The 23,252-nt window shown below is 34.9% G+C and overlaps 1 protein-coding gene across 1 annotated transcript in view; it reads left to right on the top strand.

Annotated features, from left to right (window-relative positions):
• Window positions 1-23,252, top strand: part of LOC150103852 (transforming growth factor beta receptor type 3-like) — a 315,988-nt gene that overhangs the window by 30,875 nt on the left and 261,861 nt on the right. The window contains exon 2 of the mRNA XM_090397076.1: window positions 3,485-3,622. Within this exon, the coding sequence (XP_090253202.1) occupies window positions 3,559-3,622 (64 nt within the window). The 5' untranslated portion in view covers window positions 3,485-3,558. The remainder of the gene's footprint in view (window positions 1-3,484; window positions 3,623-23,252) is intronic.

Here is a 23,252-nt window from a genome sequence, read left to right as displayed (position 1 = left end):
TCCGTACTTTGTGTGTGTGTGTGTGTGTGTGTGTGTGTGTGTATTTTCATCTTTATTTCATTTATATATACAATTATTTCATTGCCTGTAAAACCACTATTTTGTTTTGACTTGAAAAAAGACCATTTCTCTAGGTAAGAATCCCAGAGATTATCTGACTGTTACCTACAATAGTGATGCTCTCTGACCTTTCATGGATGGAATTATATATATATATATATATTTTTTTTTTTTCCCCTCAAGTGTGTGTAAGGACTGATCAATATATCCGGAAAAGCAAGCATTTATATGCATCTCCTTGAAAATCTTGAAAATACCATTCTTCTGATTGTATCTAGAGATTTCAGCAATCCTTCCATTATTTATCTCTAGTATGCCAATTTAGGAATAAGTTGTGGTTCCTTTGCATGTTCACCACAATTGTAAATCGCTTCCCTTTCATGGTATTTTTCGGCGCAGAGAAGTAGGTAGAAATTGCAGAAAGTCAAATCTGGCGAATACCATGGTCTCCTGCTATGACGCATTGTTGTTAATACAGAAACCAGGTCTGGAAGATAACTTGTGAGGTGGTTTTCAAAGAACTCATCTTGAAAATGTTGGACAGTGGTTCTGGAAGCAGTCTCGTGAATGATCGCCTTGGAGAAGAAATTCCTGATGGACGAGACTCTCTGCATCAAAGAAAGTAATCGAAATTGAAACGGAAATGCCACTGATTGCTGGAATCAACTCAGTGGTATTTCTCCGAGTGCTTGCTTGCTTGTTGTAATGTTTTATACGTTTCTATGACTATCAAATTCGCAGCAGAATTGGATGCACCCACGTTTTTCCTTCAGTGTATCCTATTTCATAATGTAAAGGAGAGAAAAAATATATGTGCTTGAGATAACTCACTCTTCATTTTATGAATTGAGCTGCCAACTTTTCCTGTAGGGGCGCAGGATACGTTAGCTCATATCCCGTATACTTATTACTTCGATATTGAATAATAATAATAATAATAATAATAATAAAAAAATGCATTGCTCAACAAATTTCACTAGCAAAATATCGATGGGACTTTTATGACTTTTCAGCTCTTAAGGGGATGTGAAAAGACATTTAATTGGATATTTTCAAATACAACTTGCAATGAATACAGCTGTAGTGTTTTGAATACCTAATAAGAACAGTTTGACCGAACATCATACGCTAAGTTCCATTATGACCAGAAGAGGGAGGTGGGGGGAACATTACATTTATCTCTCTTACTTTGTTCCCTGCTTTTCCTTAGACTTTTTTGCACATATTATTGGGAAAAATCGTGAGTGATGATAAAAGAAACATAATTTAAGTCGAAGACCGCAGCGATTTAAATCCATGTTAACATATTAAATACATGTAGAACTTTTTTTACATAAAAAGATTAGCCAAATTTGCTTATGATTTCGTATTAATGCTTCGATCCTATTACTAGTGTCATCTTGATGATTCTTACTTAATACATTTATAAAACTCTTCAAAATTCATTAATCTGAAGCTGTAGACACTTTCAGTTTGGAAATATGTATAAAATATCTCTAAAAAGGTGGCATTAATAGTTTCCGTTTGTTATTATATTGTCCTAAGTTTTTAATATCTTCTATTGAAGTTACATTCAATGTCTTATCGCTGGCGAATTTTATTAATATAAAGGTTTAGATTATTATGTGATTTAATGTTTGTTAGGAAATTTCATAAGGCATATTACGATATTTTAATTTTGTTGACAGCAAATTTCGTTTGCCCTAATTTGCGAAGGTATTTATTCCGATAAACTCTAGTACGAAACCTTCTTCAAAGATGGTTTCGGGAATCAAATAAGCCTCAATCAAAGCATTATTACTTACAACATTCATGATTCAAATTATTATGATTGTAAAGAACAGTGCTTCCATATGCTTATTAACTTACCATAATCTTTCACCTAGTCACGATTATTAGGATTACTTTATTTTCTGTGATATTTTCCATTCTCGCTAAGGAGAACGATTCTGTTCCTTAAATAGAACTCTTCTGTTTATAATACTCAAGAAACGACTGAGAGCGACGGTAGCTGATTTTCTTGTCTCAAGGGAGTCTGTACCATTTAATCGTTTTGCATTTAATTAGTTGAGATAAAAAGTTTGCTTCTTAATCACAGTACTGCACATAATCCTTTACCTCTGTTTTGTGAATGTGTGCACTGGGTTGTTGAGATCGAAAACAATTAACATTGGAACAAAAGTGTCCGAAAAATATAAAACTCTTCTTTATATGTTGATTTGGAAAGAATAATGCATTATGTAACTCTGGGCTTCCAAGTGAAACCACTTAAGTGTACATTTTTACATGCGATGAGACAGAATTAAGCCATGTGTTTCAGTTATTAATGCTCCTCTGTTATTCGACAATAGCTGTGTATATATATGAGAAACAGAAGGCAAGCAATTTTATTTCTTTGAAATCGACGTCATAGCAACACGTGTTTCATTTCCACTGACTTGTCTGCGTCAGAGAAAAGCCAATGTACACGAGTTCTTAAAAGCGATTTCTTATAGTAGATAAATACAAAAGAAAACATCCTTTGCTGTGCAGCAGACAAGTACTTGGAATATTTAAACAGTCATTTTTCAACTACTTCCGCACATGGATCGATCTGACGTAAAAAAAAGATTGTGGGAAATTGAATTTTATGGTTTCCAGGAGCTTCGGCGGTGGTCCTTGCTGAGGGAACAGACTTGTTTTGTGTTGTCCATCCGACACAGACTTAACAGGGGTTGGAAAAGGGAATTCACGTGTACCCCATCTGTTTCCATAATTTTGAGTTATGAGCCATCGAAAATCAGGGAGACAGGAGCAGTGCGGTGTATATTTTGTCCACCCACAGATGGCTGCCCGCTTTGCAGGCGTGGCATGTAAGGAGAGGCAATTGCCATTCAGTTACTTAATGAGGTGAGTTTTGCTTTTAACGATCTTGATGTTAAATGTTTCCTGTTTCTTTATTTCACTTTCTTGTATTACTTTTCATTTTTCCACAAAGTCCATGCATATATCTGTGGCAATGACATGTGTTGTGCTCATAATGGGAATTTTGACTTGTTGAATACTAGGGATCTAGAATGTTGAGTCGATTAATGGGTTCAGGAAAACTCGTGAGTTATAGCAACGTTGTTTCTTAGTTTGGGTATTTGTCCAGTGTTAAAAATAAAATTAATAAATGGAGGAAAAAGTCCAGCATATTAGATGTGTTGCGATCTTTTGAACCAAACAACAGTCAGTTATATTTCTAATTTTGTGAGTCTTCAGATATTACTATTGAAATCGTACAGATTATCGATTGTCTTAATTTCTATTTCCAGGAGCATTCCGGAAAAAAAAAAAAAAATAAAACATACTTTTTAGAAACGTTTTTTCGTATAGTTATTGTCTAATAGCATACAAATCACAGGATTCAAAATGTTTATCAACATGTTTTGTCGCTTTTCAGGGATATAAGAAATAGACTTTGTCCTAAGCCACTAGCGTGGCTTCCAGGTGGCGTAGTGCTCAGCGGTGGCCACAATGGCCGCCAGCATCATCTTGTTGTCCTTGGCCATCAATTGGGGTTATGTCTCCAGTGCTGAAGGTAAGTATTTCGAAAAATAATAATAATAATAATAATACTTTTTAGAAACTTTTTTCATATAGTGATATTGATCTTATAGTTGTTTCTTTTTTGGAATACATCTTTCGATAAACCCATAATCTTTTTTTGCAATAAATACCAATAAATAACCATTTTAAATTGAATATTTAGCAACGCTAATCAATTGGTGATCAGCACACACTACACTTTTGTTACAAAGGTGTAACAAAAGTGTAGTCGTCATTACGAAATGCTAAAAATCGCCAATGTGACTCGAATCCAATTGTTTCTGTGTGAGTTAACCTCAAAAAACCGAGAAAACAAAAAAAAAACAAAACAAAGCACGTATCGAGATTTGGAGAAGCGCGTACTAATAGTCCACTGAGCATCCATTATTATCGAAAGTTTCGTATGCGAGAGATGTAAATATGAAACTTTCTAATAATACATGAAGTATTTTCGGTATAACCAGGTTCACGGGTAGTGCGTGTCAGAATAAAATTTCAAGTATATTAAGAAACGTATTGTGAGAACTATGAACCATCGTTAAAAAATATCAAATCCTGCTGTCATATTTTTTATTTTTATTTATTTTTTACTTTTCCTATTAAAGTGTATGAAGTTTGATGCACCGCATTGCTCTCGGAACCAACTGTTAATGTATCTTGATGAAGCAGCACACAGTGATGAAACCAATATTATCTGTGTTGCTACATAGACATGGTTAAGAAACCGCAGTCTTAGTAGAACCTGATTAGATGACTCTTGTTTTATTGATCTTTCCTGTCAGGTCGACTCCGTTTTTCAAATAATGAGTTAGCGGATCTCATACAGCGGTGGAAAGATTTTATCTTCCTAAAAACAGGCAAACCGACCAGAGAATACACGCATTTAACAGACATCATATTCTGGCTTTACACCTCAGCTGCTTTAGCCATAACTTCAACCCAACCCTTTTCAAGCAACTGAACTGTCCCGAAGGGTAGGTGAAGATTTTTTTTTCTGATCCAGATCCACCACTTTTGTATGTTTATTTTAAGATACAATATCCCTTTTTAGAATTCTCTTCGGGTGGTCTTTTTTTCCCTCCAGAACGCATTAATATCGTTGTATCTTCAAGAAATATTTGGAAAAGGATGCTTCTCCAGAGGAGACCTGGTTGGCAGTGGTTAGCGTATTCGCTCTCCAGCCAAAAGGCTGCGGGTTCGAATTCCGCCGTGGGCATGGATGTTTATGATTGTCTGTGGAAATACCAGTGGTGGTGGAAAGTAAATGGCGTTGGTGTAGATGATGCGGTTCGCTGTAGTTGGTGGATTGAGTGGTGAAGACAGACAGTTGTAGAGTAGGTGCCCTCCCTCGATGAGCTTTTGGGCTCCTTGGAGGTGTCACGTAATAATAATAATAATTCCGATCTCAGCTAAATTGCATGGGTGTTGCTCCTTATCTGCACTCAGATTTCCAGGCTTATTTGGAAAGTCTGTATATGATAGATATCAAGAGTGTGGCACCAGGAAATCTGGCGTTTTAGATGGATCGGATAATAGAATTTACTGCGTTTTTTTGGTGTCCGTGGTTATCATTTTAAGGTATGCCATTTTTTTTTTCATCAGAAATATAATAATTATACATTAGGCATAATTTTCAATGAAATTTATTATTTAACCTTCAAGCACCTTTTCATTCCCAAACAGGTAGTTTGATCATTTGAAAATTGGTAAACAATCGATCTCCATCATCGGGCGCCATCACTTATCCTGATAGTTTGCAGACATATGGATGACGATAGTATGTTAGACAAATGTCACATTATCGTCTTTCTAACTGAAAGCATTATTTGTGCAAAATAGGTGTGAGTTCTATAGTTGACTTCCCCGATTTCGCCTGGTTAAAAATTTGTTTCCGGGGTGGGGGGGGGGATTTCCACCCGGAACCTTAGTCGCCTTTGCGAAGTAAATCGTGAAATGATTGGAGGAGTAAAAAAAAAAAATCCTCTTGTCGGCGATTAGAATAGACCTTATAACGGCCATTTATAATAAACATTAACATATTGTAACTATTAATTATACTCTATTTAAAATTAAAAATTGGCGTCTTTCATTAGTTGTCTCTTTGTAGTGCTTACGTTCCCTATCAGTACAGCAGAGTAAGTGCTTTGCGACTGGTCTTAACTACGATCTGGTGTAAGGAAACAGCCTAACAATTAGTTTCGATTAAATTAAAATAAATAATTTAAAAAATCAAAATTATTACTTAATGAATCAGGAGACATAGTCTACATATCAAAAACTTTTACGCATTTGTATGCATTCATATCAAGCCCTGATCCGGTCTTTAATGTATTTTGCTATTACTGCTTCACTTAGATTCCTTTGGCCAAGAGATGGTTGGAATGTTTATTACATCTTTATTACTTTGGGCCTGTTAGCCATTCCACTTTACGACGCCACGAGTACCTTTTTATCTTTTTGTTATTTGTCGCCACATGTTTCTTCGATAGTTTTTGCTCCCATTTTCGGTCTTGAGTAATATTTGTGAATGACTCAGTTGTATGAAGAATGAATATTGCTTGATTGCTGTCATTACAGAGAGAGAGAAAAAAAAAAAACTTTTTCGTCTTTACATTCTGTTTCCTCTTGGGAACGATGATTTGTGTACATTATTTGAAGTTGTCCACGGAGGATTGTTTTGAACTGCATTTAACAACCCATTATTAACAATAAAAATTTCAGTTATGCAGTTCATGTAGCTGATTTCCCCTTAATAATGCGGTACTGCTCTTAAATTTTATGGTCTGAAAAAAAATATATATAAAGAAATTTTTATATTCTTCTTTTTTATATGTTCTGAATAATACTTATTTGTAAATATATAATTACGATTATGGGACTCTCAACTTGAACATCATTTTAAACAGATTTTCTTGTGTTTTCTTCTTTGAAAGAGGAACAGACATTCCTGTTCTTTTCTTGATATAACGAAGCTTCGAATGTCGCTAGTGAACAAAAGGTAAAAAATATTTTCGCTAATAACAATAAGTAAACTTGTAACATCTCAGCTTACTCGAGATCTGTTTCCTATTGCGGAAGCTTTTAGATTTCGACAAGAATTCACTTTATTTGTTTGCGACTGAGGAGCTCAATGCATAAAATATTCTTATTTTTATTAGTAGTGACAAGCTAATGGCATAACTTTAAATTTGATCTCTCTATATAAGGATGTTTTCCTGATACGTAATAGTTTTTTTTTTCTTTGTTTATATACTGTACTTGTAAAATAAGATAGTGCAATAGGGCGGATGTTTGATTGTTAAACTGTTCTAAGAAAATATATTTTTCTGGTTCCGAACGTGTAGTTAAATTTCAGAAAATCTATATCTACAAGTGATTATTTATTTCTTGAGTGTGCCGATTAAGTCTTTCTAATCATAAAAGCCCTTGCAAGTGACAAATGGAGGTCGCATTAAGTATGATGGATCGTAGTTTACGAGATGCTACATGAAAACAAGGACACTTTTTTTGTATGAATCTCTAATGTATAAAGACAAGATGTGATTTTCATTGACCCGTTTCATTTGCTCAATACTGCGTGCCATTTCTTTCCTTGGAAGCGCTAAAAGTCCTTGATGATTGGTTTCGTCCTACTGTTTGAAGATAAGCAAGGGTGTCGACCTTCATATCTACTTACCTCCACGTGCCGAACTTTGTGTTTATAATGTGTGTGAGAGAGAGAGAGAGAGAGATCGTCATATTTAATATTTAAATAGCTCTTAAGCATATTTGCATGGAGATGGTACGATCAGTCATCATTATCGTATTTTGATCATTAGGATGTTTCTGAGGCCTGTTTGTGGGGTCATTTCCGTAACTGGAAAATTCCTACCTTCATATGGCCGAGTATAAATAAAACGTTAGCTTCTTTAGGAAATTTCTCAATTTATTCAAATTGTTTAGAGACAGATTTATTTATACTCCGACTTGTTACTTTAGCTAGGATCGTACTGTATTTCAAGTGGAATTATTCTAATATCGAGTTTTGCAATATCTGTCAATGGTATAAAAAGAAATACAGTATTGGCGATCAACAGAGACAACAATAAACTACCGTAACATTCCATCGAAATGGTATTCAAGGGGTAGAGAGCATTCCGTAACCCGTATCAAAATGACAATATGAATTCTTTTTGGCAATAGAGGAACAATTTTGATTACTACGAGTTATTACGTCATTCTACCATTCGGGATATTGCAGCTAGGTTCTCTGGCACGTGGAACACAAAGAAATCGGAGTTTTTTTTAAATAAAAATTTCTAAACTGACGCTTTTATATCAAAAATTAAATCTAAAATGCAAATTTCTAAATCTGTTCTTCACCAGTTCCCACAAACCGAGGTGATAAAGCATGAGTAAATCGTTCGTACTTTTCTTCATAATTCTTTAGACATTTCAGTTGGAATTATCGTAGTGGATGGCTTACAGCCTATTTAAACTCTTAGCATTTTTAATATTTTTAAAGTTATCTTATTTACTGGTGATTTCTGATGGAGATGAATATTATCTTACGGGAAGAAGGAAAAAGTGTTTCAAATTTCAATACTGTTCACAATTTAATAATTATCAATGTCAGTAGATTGCAAACATGTGGATTTTAAAAATATCATTATATAAGTAAAGTACTATGTTAAAAACTTCATATCTGGCTTTTTTAAAAACGCATTTTCTCTCCTTTGGAATAATCGATTTTCGGAATATTTGACATCATGAGAACATGTCAGAAACACGAGGAAATTTAAACTCACGAGACAGTCATTTTTTTGGTTATTTATTTTTATTTTTTTATATATTTTTTTTTCGGGAATGGCTTCAGTCATAAAAGCGGAACATATGAATGCCCTAATATAATTTATGGATAAATATATGGTTTTTGAGTTCTTACAGGCTTCATAATCTTAATCGCTAAATGTGGTAAACATTGAGGAAGACAATATCTGTTTTAAATAACAATCTCCTAAATAACATTTCATAAGTAAAACAGTGTGTCAAGTGCCAAGAAAGAAGTTCGCTATATTTGCAAAGAACCTACTACTTTGCTGACATTGTTATTTATTTCTGTTCTATTCGATTTTATTTTTTGATGCTCAATTGCCCAAATTTCAGAGAGAAGTTAGTGTCTCCACAATTAAAACAATGTTCTCAGTTCCTCACTTGTAGAGAAACCGTTAAGGAGAAAAAGCGATGCTTATTTGTCATGTTCTAATTATTTCATTCGTTGAATTTAACATTCAGATTTGTTCTTGAATATCTGTGTTGAATAAAAGTGGTATGTAAGTAATATTCAACTTGGAACCGGAATTACCGCAGGGCCATGTGCGCCCATAATAACTTTTTTGTTACGTTTAATATCAGTAACTTTCTAACATTACTTAGATTACGAATTACTGCCCGTGACTCTTAATAATGATTATATCATTCTAGTACAGATTGCACTTGGATTATTGAAAGTATATTGGAAAATGTAAACGTTTCCAATTTCGCAAAACTGTTTTCATTTGGGATAATAATATGCTTGAGTATGCGTCATAAAAGATGTTGAAAAGAGGCTAATCCACGAACATTTAATTTAAAAGGCAAATTATTTATTTATTTATTTTTTTCAACAGAGTTTTCAACGTAGTTGAAAACATGGGTTTTAAAAAGATATTACAGGTGGATGCATGAAGTTAATTACATTTTACTACGAGAACTATTTATTTTACAGTATTTTAAGAAATGACATTTGATTTACTGATCCAGTCATACCCCCAGTTATATAGCATTGTTTTTTTTTCATGTTATTAATATAACATAAAAAAACATACGACATAAACAAACAAACAGAAACCAGAAGAAACCTTAATTGATTTCCAGTCTATAAATAACTAGCTGGCATACTAATGATAATTATGTGTGTGTTAGGCTAAAAAATAATAATAAAAATAACACACTTCTGATCGTTGGTAAGACTTCAACTTCATTGGAACAATATTAAATTACATTCAGTTGATATCTTTTGCTGTAAAAGCGAGTCAAGTTAGAACAACTGAAAAAGAAAACACACGTTTTAATGAATTAAACGGCATGCCATTTTGAACTCTCGCTTTCTTTATAAATTTTGCATCACAGATAATACTTGGTATTCTGGTGTTCCCATTCGTCTGTGTCTGACTTTTGCACGTATGTGTTTAGATTACATGTACTGGGAAGCAGGGCCGGCGGAAGCGGGCATGCGGGCGCCGCTACGAAGGGGGCGTCGCCGCCGGGGCACCGTTCATAAGTTCATTTATAAGAAACAAATTTTTTATCATGAAAACATAAAATTCTTAGAATGATCAATATTAAAATAAATAAGGCCCGGATATACCGAATAAAAATTATAAAAAAGTGTATATTGCCGCCTCTTTGATCAGCCGGCTGTTTACAATTTTCCAACGAGAGCAGGCTTAATGCTTGCCTACAGAATGTTGTGTCTACTGCAGTCTATTGAACGGTTTTTATGTGCAGAAACGAAATTTCGTGCAAAATATTTGTTGCTAGTTAACCAGTCATATGGTACGCATCTTAGTAGGCTACTGACAGTAGTGCAGTGCGGACTATTATTTCGTCTCTGTGTCGTGTTGTGTAATAATTTCTTGTGGGTATAAAATAGAAATGGAATCAAAAATTAAAAAAAAAGTTATCCAGTGCACAAAATCGTAAGCGTCATGTTTCGAAAGAAGCAGATGTTAAGAAACAAACTGGGGCTCTTAATAAATTTGTTAAAATATTAAAATATTCTGATGCACATTGTAACCAACTCGATGCATCAGAAATCAGAGTTGAAGAACCATGCACATCATCCAGTTTGCATGAAAGTACTATTGCAACTATTGAACAAGATAACAAGATGCATGATTTAAGTGAAAAACAGTTAGGAGAAGATTTAGTTGTAGTTGACCACGAAACTAACACATTGTTAGTCTCTGTAAATTTAGAAGATCCAGGTGAATGGGGAAATATTGATGAAAAATTACGAGTTGTTTTAATTGAAATAGGGCTTGTTCAAAAGAAAAATATAATATATCCCAGAGATACATATGGTCATAAATTTGGCGACACGTATTATAATAGAAAAATGGAAAACGGGGAGCTTGTGCCAAGAACATGACTCATTTATTCCGAAACTTTAAATTCTGTTTTTTGCTTTTGTTGCAAACCTTTCGCACCTACCGAATCAAGTAGTCTTGTAGAAGGTTATAACGATTGGAGAAATGTAAGTACAACTTTGCATAGACATGAGACTAATTTAACTCACATGAAAAATTTCTTAAAATAGACATTAGACTAATTTAACTCACATGAAAAATTTCTTAAAATGGAAGGAACTTGATAAAAATTTAAAAAACAAAACTACTATTGATTGCCAGACTCAATGGAAAAGAAACATTGGACGAGTGTTTTAGAACGCTTGATTGAAATTATAAAATTCCTTGGTAGTCGAAATTTAGCTTTTCGTGGATCATCTGATAAATTATATGAAAGGAATAACAGAAATTTTTAAAAATTAGTCGAACTGTTTGCTATGTTTGATCCCGTTATGGAAAATCATGTTGAAAGTGCCCTACAACGAAACAATAGGGTACACTATTTGAGTAAAGACAGTCAAAATGAAATATTGGAAACTTTGAGTAACGCAATCAGGGATACAATTTTATTATCAGTTCGCAAATCTAAATATTATTCCATAATTTTAGACTGCACACTTGATGCAAGTAAAACAGAACAAATGACCATTATTATTCGCTTTGTTTCCTGTGACAATGGAATTGTCAAGATCAGGGAAAACTTTTTAGGTTTTGTAGATATATCAGATTCCACAGGACGTGGTTTATGTGCAACAATAATGGAACAACTGGAAAAATGAAACATTCCCATTGAAGACATGCGAGGTCAAGGGTATGACAATGGGGCAAATATGAAAGGGAAAAAATATGGGCTCCAAAATTTGCTTTTAAACAAAACTCCTCGAGCTTTTTGTTTTTTTTCTTGCCGTGTGCTGCTCATAACTCTAAATTTAATCATTAACGATGCAGCCAAAGTGAATTCAGATACAATTAGTTTCTTTGCAATTATTCAAGATATATACAATTTCTTTTCATTCTCTTACAAACGTTGGGCAATCCTTTTAAAGTTCGTAAAAAAATTAACATTGAAACAGCCATCAGAAACGCGATGGGAAAGTGAAATTAATGGAGTCTGCCCTCTACGATATCAGTTACGAGAAATTTACGATGCACTTTTTGAAATTTTAAATAATGAAAATTTTAATAAAGAAACTCAGCATGAAGCACAAACATTATGTGCTAAAATAAAGGACTAGAAATTTATTTGTTCTCTTATAACTGGGCATGATTTACTTAACAGAATAAACCCTGTGAGTAAAATGCTTCAAGACAAAAATATGAACATTACACTTCCTTTAGAATCTATCGAAAACTTAAAAATATTCTTACAAGAGTATCGATCAGATACAAATTTTAAAGAAGTTCTAAAACGGCAAAAGAACTGAGTGAAGAGGTTAGAACAAGAACAAGAACGGAGAACAAGAATTTAAAACTGTTACGGAAGTCCGACGACGAAAGAAGACACGACAATTTGACTACGAGCATCATGAACGTCAACAATCGCCAGAAGATAAATTTAGAGTAAATGTGTTTTATAAACTTCTAGACGATGCAATGTGTTCGTTAGTAGAACGTTTTGAACAATTAAAAACATATTATGATGATTTCAATTTCTTGTATAGATTACTACAAATTAATAACGAAGATTTACGAAAAAATTGTGACGATTTAGAGATTCTCTTGAAGGACGGCGACAATAAAGAGGTAAATGCAATAGAACTATATGACGAGTTATGTGCTTTCCGGGATATTTTTCGGAGGGATAATTTAAATATTCAAAACCCTTTCGATATTCTTAATTTTATTGTGTCCAATAATTTATCTTTCCCTAACTTTTCAATTGCTTTAAGAATACTATTAACCTTGCCTGTTAGTGTAGCGAGCGGTGAACATTCCTTTTCCAAGTTGAAATTGATTAAAACCTACTTAAGAACAAGTATGTCACAAAAAAGGCTTGTTAGTTTGGCGTTAATAGCTATTGAAAATGATATATGTGCGGAATTAGACGTTAAGACCATTATTTCTAATTTTGTGAATATGAAATCAAAAACCTTAAAATTTTAATTTAAAAAAATTTCAAGTATATTTATGTAATTTAATTTATTTTCTGTTATTCTGTAAAGATGTCATTTTTTGAATACTTATATTAAATGTTCTAATTATTTCTGAATTCTTTTCTTATTTTCTCATCTATCTTGAGTTTCTTTTATTTTCTTAAAAGATTGTTCCACTTGTAAAATTTTTTTAATAATTTTTATAAGTTACTAAGAATTTAGTAACTTGTAAAATGCAAGAATCTTTTGAACTTTAGTGCAAATAAATTTTAACTTTAATTAAGATTCATTTTACATTTGTTAGCGATTCGGATCGGTGAGAAAGCTATTACCCCTGTATCATTATATTCAACGATTAAAGTGAAGTGGATTTATCAAAATTTGCTTTAACTTTTGAGAATTTTTTGAATATTTGGGTTTTTAACGATTATCCTGCCTAGTCAACACCCCCGGTTCGTTACATTTAGCGAACCAACGTGTGGCTGTTCTGTCAAAATTCATTTAAGAAATTTCAAATAATTTAAAATTTTATTACCTTAAAAGAACCACACACGCCCGGATCGTTACAGGGGCGCTTAGATAGACAATGCATGCGGGCGACAAAGACTCTAGCGCCGGCTCTGCTGGGAAGAATAAAGCATGGTGAGCCTTCTTTGAATTCGCTTGTTATTGAAATCTGTTTATGCAATGGCTACTTACCATCCTTCATACTGCAATCAGTTCGACCTTCACAGCTGTCATTTTTCTTGCGTTTAACAATACAAAACTGAAGTGAAATCGAAATCGGGTTCGAATGAAATGTATTTTCAAATTTCAAACCAGCAGAACTTGTGCACAATCTGGATTCTCAAGAAACAGTCTGTCCGTTATATAAACCGATTGTAAACAAGCTTTCAACAGCTTGTGGATAAAATCCAAGAATGAAATATTATACCAACAGTCTCTCTCTTTCTTTATCTCGCGCAATCTATCTATCTATCTGTATGTTGTTCGTTTTCTATTTGCGGAATTCAGTTAAACTTATCGTGATTTTTAAAGGCAAATTCGAACTAAACACTAATCCGGAACTGCTAATCCTAAAACTTTCTTCTTCCGCGTTCACTTTTCCTGTACTACGAGATGACCTAATTTATGTTGTTCTATAAACCATTGTCGTGCGATTTTTTTTTTTTTAGATATGTACTGGCAGATGGGGTTTCATTTCTATACATGTGGCCAAGGAGACGGGGGAATAGTGATAAAAGAGAGAAGAGTATTAAAAAAAAAAAGAAAGAAAAAGAATGAAATCTGGTTTTTACAATACACTCATAGAAAACATGCCTCACTTCAAACTACGCTTTGGGCAGTTGAAAAATTGGGGTCATATGGCCAGAATGAGATCCAAAAAGAATAAGGATCGATTGAGAATAGACGAGTCTGGGATATCTCCCCTCCCGCACGAACTTTTCATTGCTATTACTTCCCTCTTCCTTTCCGGGTTTTTGCCGTAGAGAACAAAGCATATATTCCTGCCGAATTAAATAGGTCTCCAAATATCCGAGGTCGCAGTTTTCTTTAGTACGGGGGATTGCTGAGGCTTGTGACTGCACCTTTCCATTCTATAGCTTATAGTCATTGTTCTCTTTAGAATGACTTACTTGTAACCCTCCCTCTTTCTCCCGGAATGTCTTACCAGATTTCACTAAAGCCCTATATTTTTTCGTAGCTCCATTCTTGTTGAATGAAAAAGGTGTGATCGACTTGCTTATTCATTTTTTTTTTTTTTTTTGCAATTGTTATTTCTCGTCACTATGAAAACAATGCGGTTTGCCATTAAAATGAGCTCCTGTATTAACTGAAGGAAGAGAGAGCGTTCAATTTTTTCCCCCCATAAGAAAGTGGTCTAAAATATTCATACGATAGAAAAATTCTCTACCCCCCCCTGTCTCTCTTCTCCCCCAAACTAAAGATTTATTATGTTGTTTTCTACTGCAATCTTGTGTGCATTGTATTAACAATAAAAAAACGATATAGTCAATGAATGTCTGTCTAGATTAGAGGTTCACATATTTGGAAATTATTTTTCGTGAATTTCCACGTGTAGGCTTTCAAATTATCCGATTGGTAAAGGTTGGATACTAGCAAGCTCTTACTATTTAAAATTGGAACAAATTTTACAAGGAAATAAAACTCATATATTTACAATGAAAACAAAGAATAATAAATATCCATCTCGTAAGCTTTTCAAAAACCATTGAAAAGCTTAGGAGAATATATAGCCTTCATCAATTTTCGTGGTTCTGAATTTATTTTTTTCGTACGCGGTTTTACCCCTGCGGATTGAGCCCTCCTAATTAGGAGGGCTCAATGGGATGTAAATTGCACCATCCGGTGTGAGACCACCTCCCTGCTTATTGGAGGACTGAAGTGGATTAACCCCTCCTAGTGAAGGATTAGGTATATATATACAGGGTGTTCGGGATAAATTTGACAGTTTCGTAAGGAAAAAGAAAATCTTCTTTGTATCTATTAAATTTAATGAATTGACAAAAAAACATTACAGGCAGAGTTAATTACAATACTATCAACAAGATTTACTCAAAATAACCACCATTAGCATCGATCACAGCTTCAATTCTGCTTCGGAACCTCGAACAAGCTGATGCTACAGTCTCCCTGGGAAGGGACGCAAAAACTGTTTTAATTTTATCCATTAACTGGGCTTTTGTATTACTGGAAGTGCGATTGGTGTCTTTTTCAACTGCGCCCCATACAAAATAATCCATGGCGTTAAGGTCTGGGGAGTTTGGAGGCCAAACATTTGGACTGGTGAAGTCGTAGAAATTTTCAGACAACCATTTTTGACTTTTCCCAGAGGTGTGGCAAGGGGCCGAATCCTGCTGCCATACATACGGCCTACCATTGGCTACCCTTGTTATCCAGGGCTTGACTACAGTTAGCAACTCCACGAACAAAGCCCGAATTCCAATGCCAGGGTTCTTCAACACCTGTTCCTGCAGATTTGCGAGGAATTCTGCTGTACGAACGCAATCAGATCGTCTGCTAGGGATCTTTCTTCTTGCTACATCCTCGTAGTCACCATTGCAAGTCTCTAGTTCATGCCTGATTGTTTTTACTGTATTCAGGGAGCATTGGGCAGCAGTCGTAATATCCTTATTTTGATGGCGGGCACGAATCATCATGATACAAGTTATTCTCTTCCATGATTCAGGTGGGTTCCAGCTATCCATCCTTTCTGACATCTTGTATATGAATGAAGAAGGGTCCAAACTTTTAAATGAAGAGAAGTGTGTGTTAATACATGTAACTTACGGAAAAATATAATTAATTATAAATATGTCAAATTTATCCCGAACACCCTGTATATATATTATGACATGTAAATCCGTGTGTGTTCAAGGGGCCGAGTTTCAGGGTGAAAACAAAAAAAAACCTTCCACCTACGTATGAAGCCGGCTAACTCAGCTTTAGTCGAAAGAGACCATATAAAGGTTCTTCACGTCACTGACGGGAATCGAACCCAGGTCTTTCCAATCAAAGGGCTTCCTCTATACTGACTGAGCTAGGGAAATGCACATTTACTTTTATCTAAAAATTAGAAATATTTTCGCATCACATGCGTTGGGTAAAAAAGTCCATTTTCTTTAAAATCTACTCAAAAATAAACCCTGTACTAATCTTTTTGGCTTCGTTGGCCGAAAGGTTGGCGTATCCACTTTCTAACAAACAGGCTGCTGGTTCGAATCCTGCTGTTGGCCATGGATGTTCGTGATTATCTTTCAGATGGGATATGAACTACACCATCCGGTGTGAGACCTCCTCCCTGCTTATTGGAGGACTGGAGTGGTTTAAAAATGTTTCATGTTTAATCTCTAGAACAGGGTTTCCGTTCTTTCGTACAAAAATCTTTCGTGAGTATAAAACAATAAAATAATAGGGGAGAAAAGATAGAATAGTTAGTTCAGTATGAATTTCAATAACGGATTAAACGTACTCTGATCAAGATCTAAAGTACCATTAACTCTTTTTTTTATTTTATGAAATTCGTTTAATATATTTCCTGTTTTCTTGAATTAATTTTTTAATGGCTTATTATCTGTGACGCGATTTGTGAGAGGGTTAAACATAATAAAAGTACAAAAGAGTATAATGCCGTTCATAAATGTGGATAGTACAGAAAGTTCTGCTTTACTCTAAGCGTTAAATTTCAGATAGAACTTCTCGTGGATAATTTTTACCTTCCGTTTATTAACTTTACTGTGCCACTGTATTCAAGCAATGCAATTTCGTTCTCATTCTCTCACCCTTTCTGACTGCTATTTGAAAGACTGAGTTTTAAATTTACTCCTCCCGTATTTGTAAAAAAACAAACCTCTACATAGAAGGAACTGAAACTTCCTCTAGAATTATGCACATTTTCGTCTGGTTTTTGAGCAAAATAATATCACTCACTGGGACGGGTCTTCCTTCTCATTTAGTAGAACGCGTTGACCCTGCACGATGTAATCGGTCGCATCTCAAGGTCTGCTATAAGTTTTACAGCACCCACGACGTTCCTCCTCCTCCTTTAACAAAACTGTGCTGTTCATGTTTACATCTATCCATAAATCTAGTGAATGAGACTTTGTTCTATTATCGAATCAACCTATCTGGTCAGCAGCAAGGAGCCGCTTAGTGATAAACTGCCCGGATATTCAAAACTAAGCGAAGCAATAAAACTTGCTTCAAATATATGGGTAACGAACGACCCCATGTCGCATCTATCAGGCGATGGTGGATGACAGTTGACAATATAAATAGGCCGATATCACGAAACGGTAGGTCACCTTGTTAATAGCCATGGTAATCTCTCCCCCCCCCCCCGTTATGATGTGATTTACCGATGCAAATCACGAACCGGAATTTGAGCACAAAGTTTATATCGAAATGAATACTATAGTGTAAGGGAAAAAATAATCTGTATCACTCCCATTTAAGAACAGTTTAGCTATTTCTTTTGATTTTTCTCCAACGAACAGCGTGTGACGTTATGATTTTGCTGCTATTGTTCTATTATATTCTTATGCGGTAAGTTTTGACATAGTTGGACCGATGCCAGACCGCAAATGATTAGTTTTGCTATTAAGGTATGTATATGTAATAATAGCACGTGTTTGGATGTACATGAAGAATTTAGTATTCAGCAAGTTAAACAGTGAATAACGTCCGCTGGCCCAGTAGTTAATGGTTTTTGTGTAGCTGTTGTTACATTGTAGCTGTTTTGAGGAAAAGTGCGTGAAATTGGCCAGATGCAGGGTAGGGTAGGGAAAGAAAGGGAGATTGCAGCTTTGCGTGACAGCGGCTCCCAATTACCTTTGTACGCAGCCATGCGGCATCCGTATAATTCTGGAAATTGGAATAGATACCTCAAAGAATATTTCTTGGAGTGTTGATCGTGAATGCCATAGAAGACATTCCTGTAAACAGCTTTCACCTACAATAAGGTGTAAGAAGGATATACTTAAAACTAAAGAAAACTATTCACCTTAAAGTTCTATATCTACCAAGCTGACCCGTAGCTTGCAGGAAACTCGACGTTCCAGTGGCTGGCCTTGATTAGGTACCCGCTGAGAACAGTGAATAGGAGCGCCTAACTGAAGCTTAGCGTTCAGTGTAAATCCCATTTTGGAAACTGTTAACCAACACCTGTACATTTCAAGGCTAAATCCCGCTGTCAGTGACCCGAGGCTACACAACGCTTTTTCTTTGTTTTGCCATTTTGTGAGTAACGAAGAGCTTTAGGTTGGATTCAGCTTTTCTCTTTCTCTCAAGTGCCTACTATTTTACTGCGAGTTAATTATCCAAGGATATCGAATCGAGGTTTCGAAATACAACACAAGTTTTAACACCATCGTGAGGCATCAGAAATAATCTTGTTATAGCATGAATTAGTAGAGGAAGAAGAAAGGAGGATTTACAGCTAGAGACACTATCTCTCTCTCTTTATTCAGAATGCCAAGTAGTGTAGGTGCAGTGTCCTGTGTGCCTTACTTGTAGTTCTTTTATTGCGATTCTAAGATTTAATATAGATATAATTATACACTTGCTATTGTTAATTGACTGTACCAGAATTAATTGGCTCAACCCCAAAATTAACCCTATAGCCACATTCATGCATTATCTATGAAGCCATTAAATTCAACTTCGGATGGCTTCATTAACTAATCCTACGCCCATTTTCCATTTACTTATCAACAGGACGCGAATCGGGTCATTGCGTGATCTTGTCCACTGTTATTTTATCCTTGACACTAGGTTGCGCTGCTTGTCTCCAGTTTCTTTCTACTTGTATTCATTTCCCAACTCTGTTCTAATTTAGTATTCTGAATGCTTCGCTGCATTTTCTATATTTCATATGAATTAAATAATACAAGGTATTCATAATACATTTGCAAATGGATTATGTATGTAAATTTGTAATTTGTAAATGATTAAATTTGTAAATATAGTTAATAAATATTAATTACCATATTTAATTAAAATATCAAATTTCATATGTCAAATTTACATTCCCTTTATATCATGAACCAGCTATTCTTTCATTATCGTTAACAAATCTTTTTATTCGTATACTGCCTCGCCAAAAATCGTACGATACTATTTTAATGAGGTAAATTGATGCTTGTATCATGTCTATCAACTAGAATCGAATATTATGCCGCGCACGTTGAATTATTTTAAATAATTGATGCTACTCTAGTTCTGGCTATGGCTAGTTATTTATTTATCCAAGCTCATTAAAAGCAAATTGTTATTATATCTTCTGTAACTTGTGTGTGTGTGTGTGTGTGTGTGTGTGTGTGTGTGTGTGTGTGTGTGTGTGTGTGTGTGTGTGTGTGTGTGTGTGTGTGTGTGTGTGTGTGTGTGTTCTCTGGCCGTTTTATCTGTTTTGGGGAATGAAAGTTTCGAGGTTTGGTAGGGAAGAACTCTTTCATCTTTGTATTAGAGCCGAACTAATTCACTATTTGCTTGAAAACTCGTTATAAATGCCTTTCTCGAGAATTCTTATGCAGGTCGCTACAGGGCATTTAGTTGATGCAATAATCAACTAAATGCGATAATTAAATTTCTGATATCCAAATATAGATAAAATCAGAAATCCAAAACTTTTAAAGACTAAGTGAGTCCATTTATTTGGATATTATCAAATTACAATACAGTGAACAGACCTTTTGTTCAGAACATTTAAATTTAAATCACAAAAATTCCATCCTGAATCACCCCACTGTTTTTAATATGAAAAATTACATTTTTGTCTCACATCTCCTGATTGAACTATGTTGCTAAGAAGTAAATCACGCAAGTGGTTACCTGCCAGGCAAAGCCTCTATGTTTTGAATTCATATAAAAATATACGAGTATATAAGCTTCATATTAATTTTTTCGACATTCCGCCTACGCATGAAAAGTTACAAAACCTATAGGATATCAGTGAAGTATATATATAAGAAAGAGGTGAAAGTTGCGCGCTGTGTGTGTGTGTGGGGGGGGGGGGGGGGACCGAGGGAAGGAGGTTGTTCCAAAGAACGAGGATAGATGTAATGAAAGAGGAGAAATAGAAGTTGGTTCGTCAAGTTCGAAAACGAACATTAAACGGATGTTAGCCAGTAGCCGCTTGTATTTTCTACAGTCGTGGAAAAAAAGTAGAGTAATGATTGTGGCCAATTCAGAGGCTTAAGTTAGAAAGTGAACATCTGTCAGACGTTCACTTTCTTGCAGTTGATTAGAGTGAATCTGTGAGGGGGGGGGGATCATTTAACCGGATTATCCTCCTCTGGATACCATGATGCATTTTTAGAGGTTTAGATGCACCATTCCAAATGTGTCAGCAGTATTTTAGAGTTGTCGGGTTTGGGATTTATATAGAATGTCAGCATGTGTACATCTGAGAAGCAATATCTTGAACTGAGAAGTACATGAAATTTTTTGAAGACTGAAGAAGCTAAGACTGAAATGTGTTTGCGCCAGGAAAGGCCAAAGGTGAAAAGTCGGTCTAAGACGAGAGATCTTATCATCTTTGGAGATCTGAGTATTATCAAAAGTAAGGGGAAGCGAAGTGAGATCTTTCTGCGAGAGATAAGACAGGAGACTGTTTTTGGCAGCATTTAAGTTCACAAGGTTATCCTCACCCCACTGAAGTATAGTAAGGAGATCATATCTTAAGGAATTGGTTAGGGAAGATCTTTGAGCTTCGATATCTGTGCGCTATGAGGTTTGTCACATGAAGAAAAGAAAAAAGAGGAATAGAGTGCGCTGTCGTCAGCAAATCTGTAGATTAGATTTGAGATCAATTAGTGGTCATTTATTTTAGGAGAAATAATAGGAAAAGGCAAGAGGATACGTGAAAATAGTTCTGTATTTTATGTATCCCAGTCTCGATGGTTTTGTATTTTATATTTTTATTTTTATTTAATTGAAATTCGATATCGTTGCAAAAATCTGCCGAGTCCTCTCAATTTTCATTTCACTGTGACCGTGAAATGAGATTTGCAAATCATTTTTAAATTTTATATCGTAATTATATCATGCTAGAGTATATGTTAAAGATGCCAAGCTATTTTAAACCTGGTTTTACTCCATTTCCCAAGTAAGCAAACAGACAAATAAGTCAAGTTTGCGCCTGCAAGTATTGCAAGTCTAGGTGACCCTACACGTAGTACAAGTCAAGGCAACTCGTGGTAAAGGTGGAATGAGCTCTGATCACTATTCTTAATATTTACCCTTAATGCAAAGCATATCTCCTGGAGGAGATGTATGATGCTATGCATTAAAGGCAAGGGTCTACTACCCAGACCGGTTTCGACCTTTATTGAGGTCTCATCAGTGGGAACCAGGCTTATAAATACCAAGGTTATGTAATACAGAGCTTATAAGTATTTTACCAAAACAAGTTACCATAAGGTGCTTTGACTTCATTAATTAAAAATCTCAGGATGAGAGATAGATGTAGAAAGTCTTTTTTTTTACCTTGGGTATAATATATGTTAAAGATGCCAAGCTATTTTAAACCTGGTTTTACTCCATTTCCCAAGTAAGCAAGTTAGTTTCTAAGCCTGGCTCCCGCCGATGAGACTTCAATAAAGGTCGAAACCGGTTTGGGTAGTAGCCCCTTGCCTTTAATACATAGCATCATACATCTCCTCCAGGAGATGTGCTTTGCATTAAGGGTAAATATTAAGAATGGTGATCAGAGCTTATTCCACCTTTACCACGAGTTGCCTTGACTTGCACTAAGTGTGGGGTCACCAAGACTTGCAATACTTGCAGGCGCAAACTTGACTTACTTGTCTGTTTGCTTACTTGCGAAATGGAGTAAAACTAGGTTTAAAATAGCTTGGCATCTTTAACATATATTATACCCAAGATAAAAAAAACTTTCTACATGCTAGAGTAGTTAAGCTCTAGAATTTAATAAAATTCGAGATTATAAATATTCACTATACTCCACTCAATTTTGGTTTTGATTCTACTTCCTTATCGGCAAAAGAATACGTTTCCAATCTGGCTGGAATTTTTAAATATCAGATTTCATTAAATTCATAAATTTGAATGAAATTTGCTATTTACAGCTCTTCTAAAACTTGTCAAGTGTTTTAGTTTGATAACTTTTTGTTTTAGTTTGATAACTTTTAGTTGCAAAGCAAATTTATGTCAACGGTACATAAGCCAGATATATTACAGAACTTATTGTATACTATATCTGGCTCCTAAGACGTCTCCATGGGTTAGAAAACGGAACATGCTCCTTCATTGGAAAGATAGCTCTAATCTTGTGAACGTAGGAACATATTCCAGACATTTGTTTTTCAAGTAAAGCCTTCTCGGTTGTTAATAATAATAAAATACTGGTAAATTCATGCAGTTGATAAGCATAATAATATGCGCATCTTTTGGATTGTAGTTATTTGGAATTACAGCCGAGGCAACTTAGGACATGAGACGAGTGTCTTATATTGTGTAAAATGCTTGTGTTCTACTAGGTGGTTGAAAAATACTGGAATCCCGTCTACTTCTAAGGTAAAGCGTTTATATGGACTTTTCAACTGAAGGTGAGTTAACAGATCTCACATTGAGGTGGAAGGGTTATTCCACCACACATTCCACGCTTTGGTTGATTCATGCGCATTTTCAACCAAGTTTCTGGGAAGAAAAACCTTACTACCATCGCATGTCGGCCTTAAATAATTCTTAAATAAAACCTTAAATAATTCTTGCAACACTTGACTTAATTTTTCCTTCCTATAATATTATCAGGGATTGCATACAAACTTTTCTCGAATCCTGGATAGGCGTGAAAATTCTGATCTCCTGACGTTTCTTTAATCTTCTTCGACCCATTCTT

This window comes from Typopeltis vanoorti, chromosome 8 (assembly GCF_054136105.1).
Source record: "Typopeltis vanoorti isolate ZY-2024b chromosome 8, IOZ_Tvanoo_1.0, whole genome shotgun sequence".
Lineage (NCBI taxonomy): Eukaryota > Metazoa > Arthropoda > Arachnida > Uropygi > Thelyphonidae > Typopeltis > Typopeltis vanoorti.
Note: the sequence above shows the minus strand (reverse complement) of the source record. Positions and strands in the feature narration are given on the sequence as shown.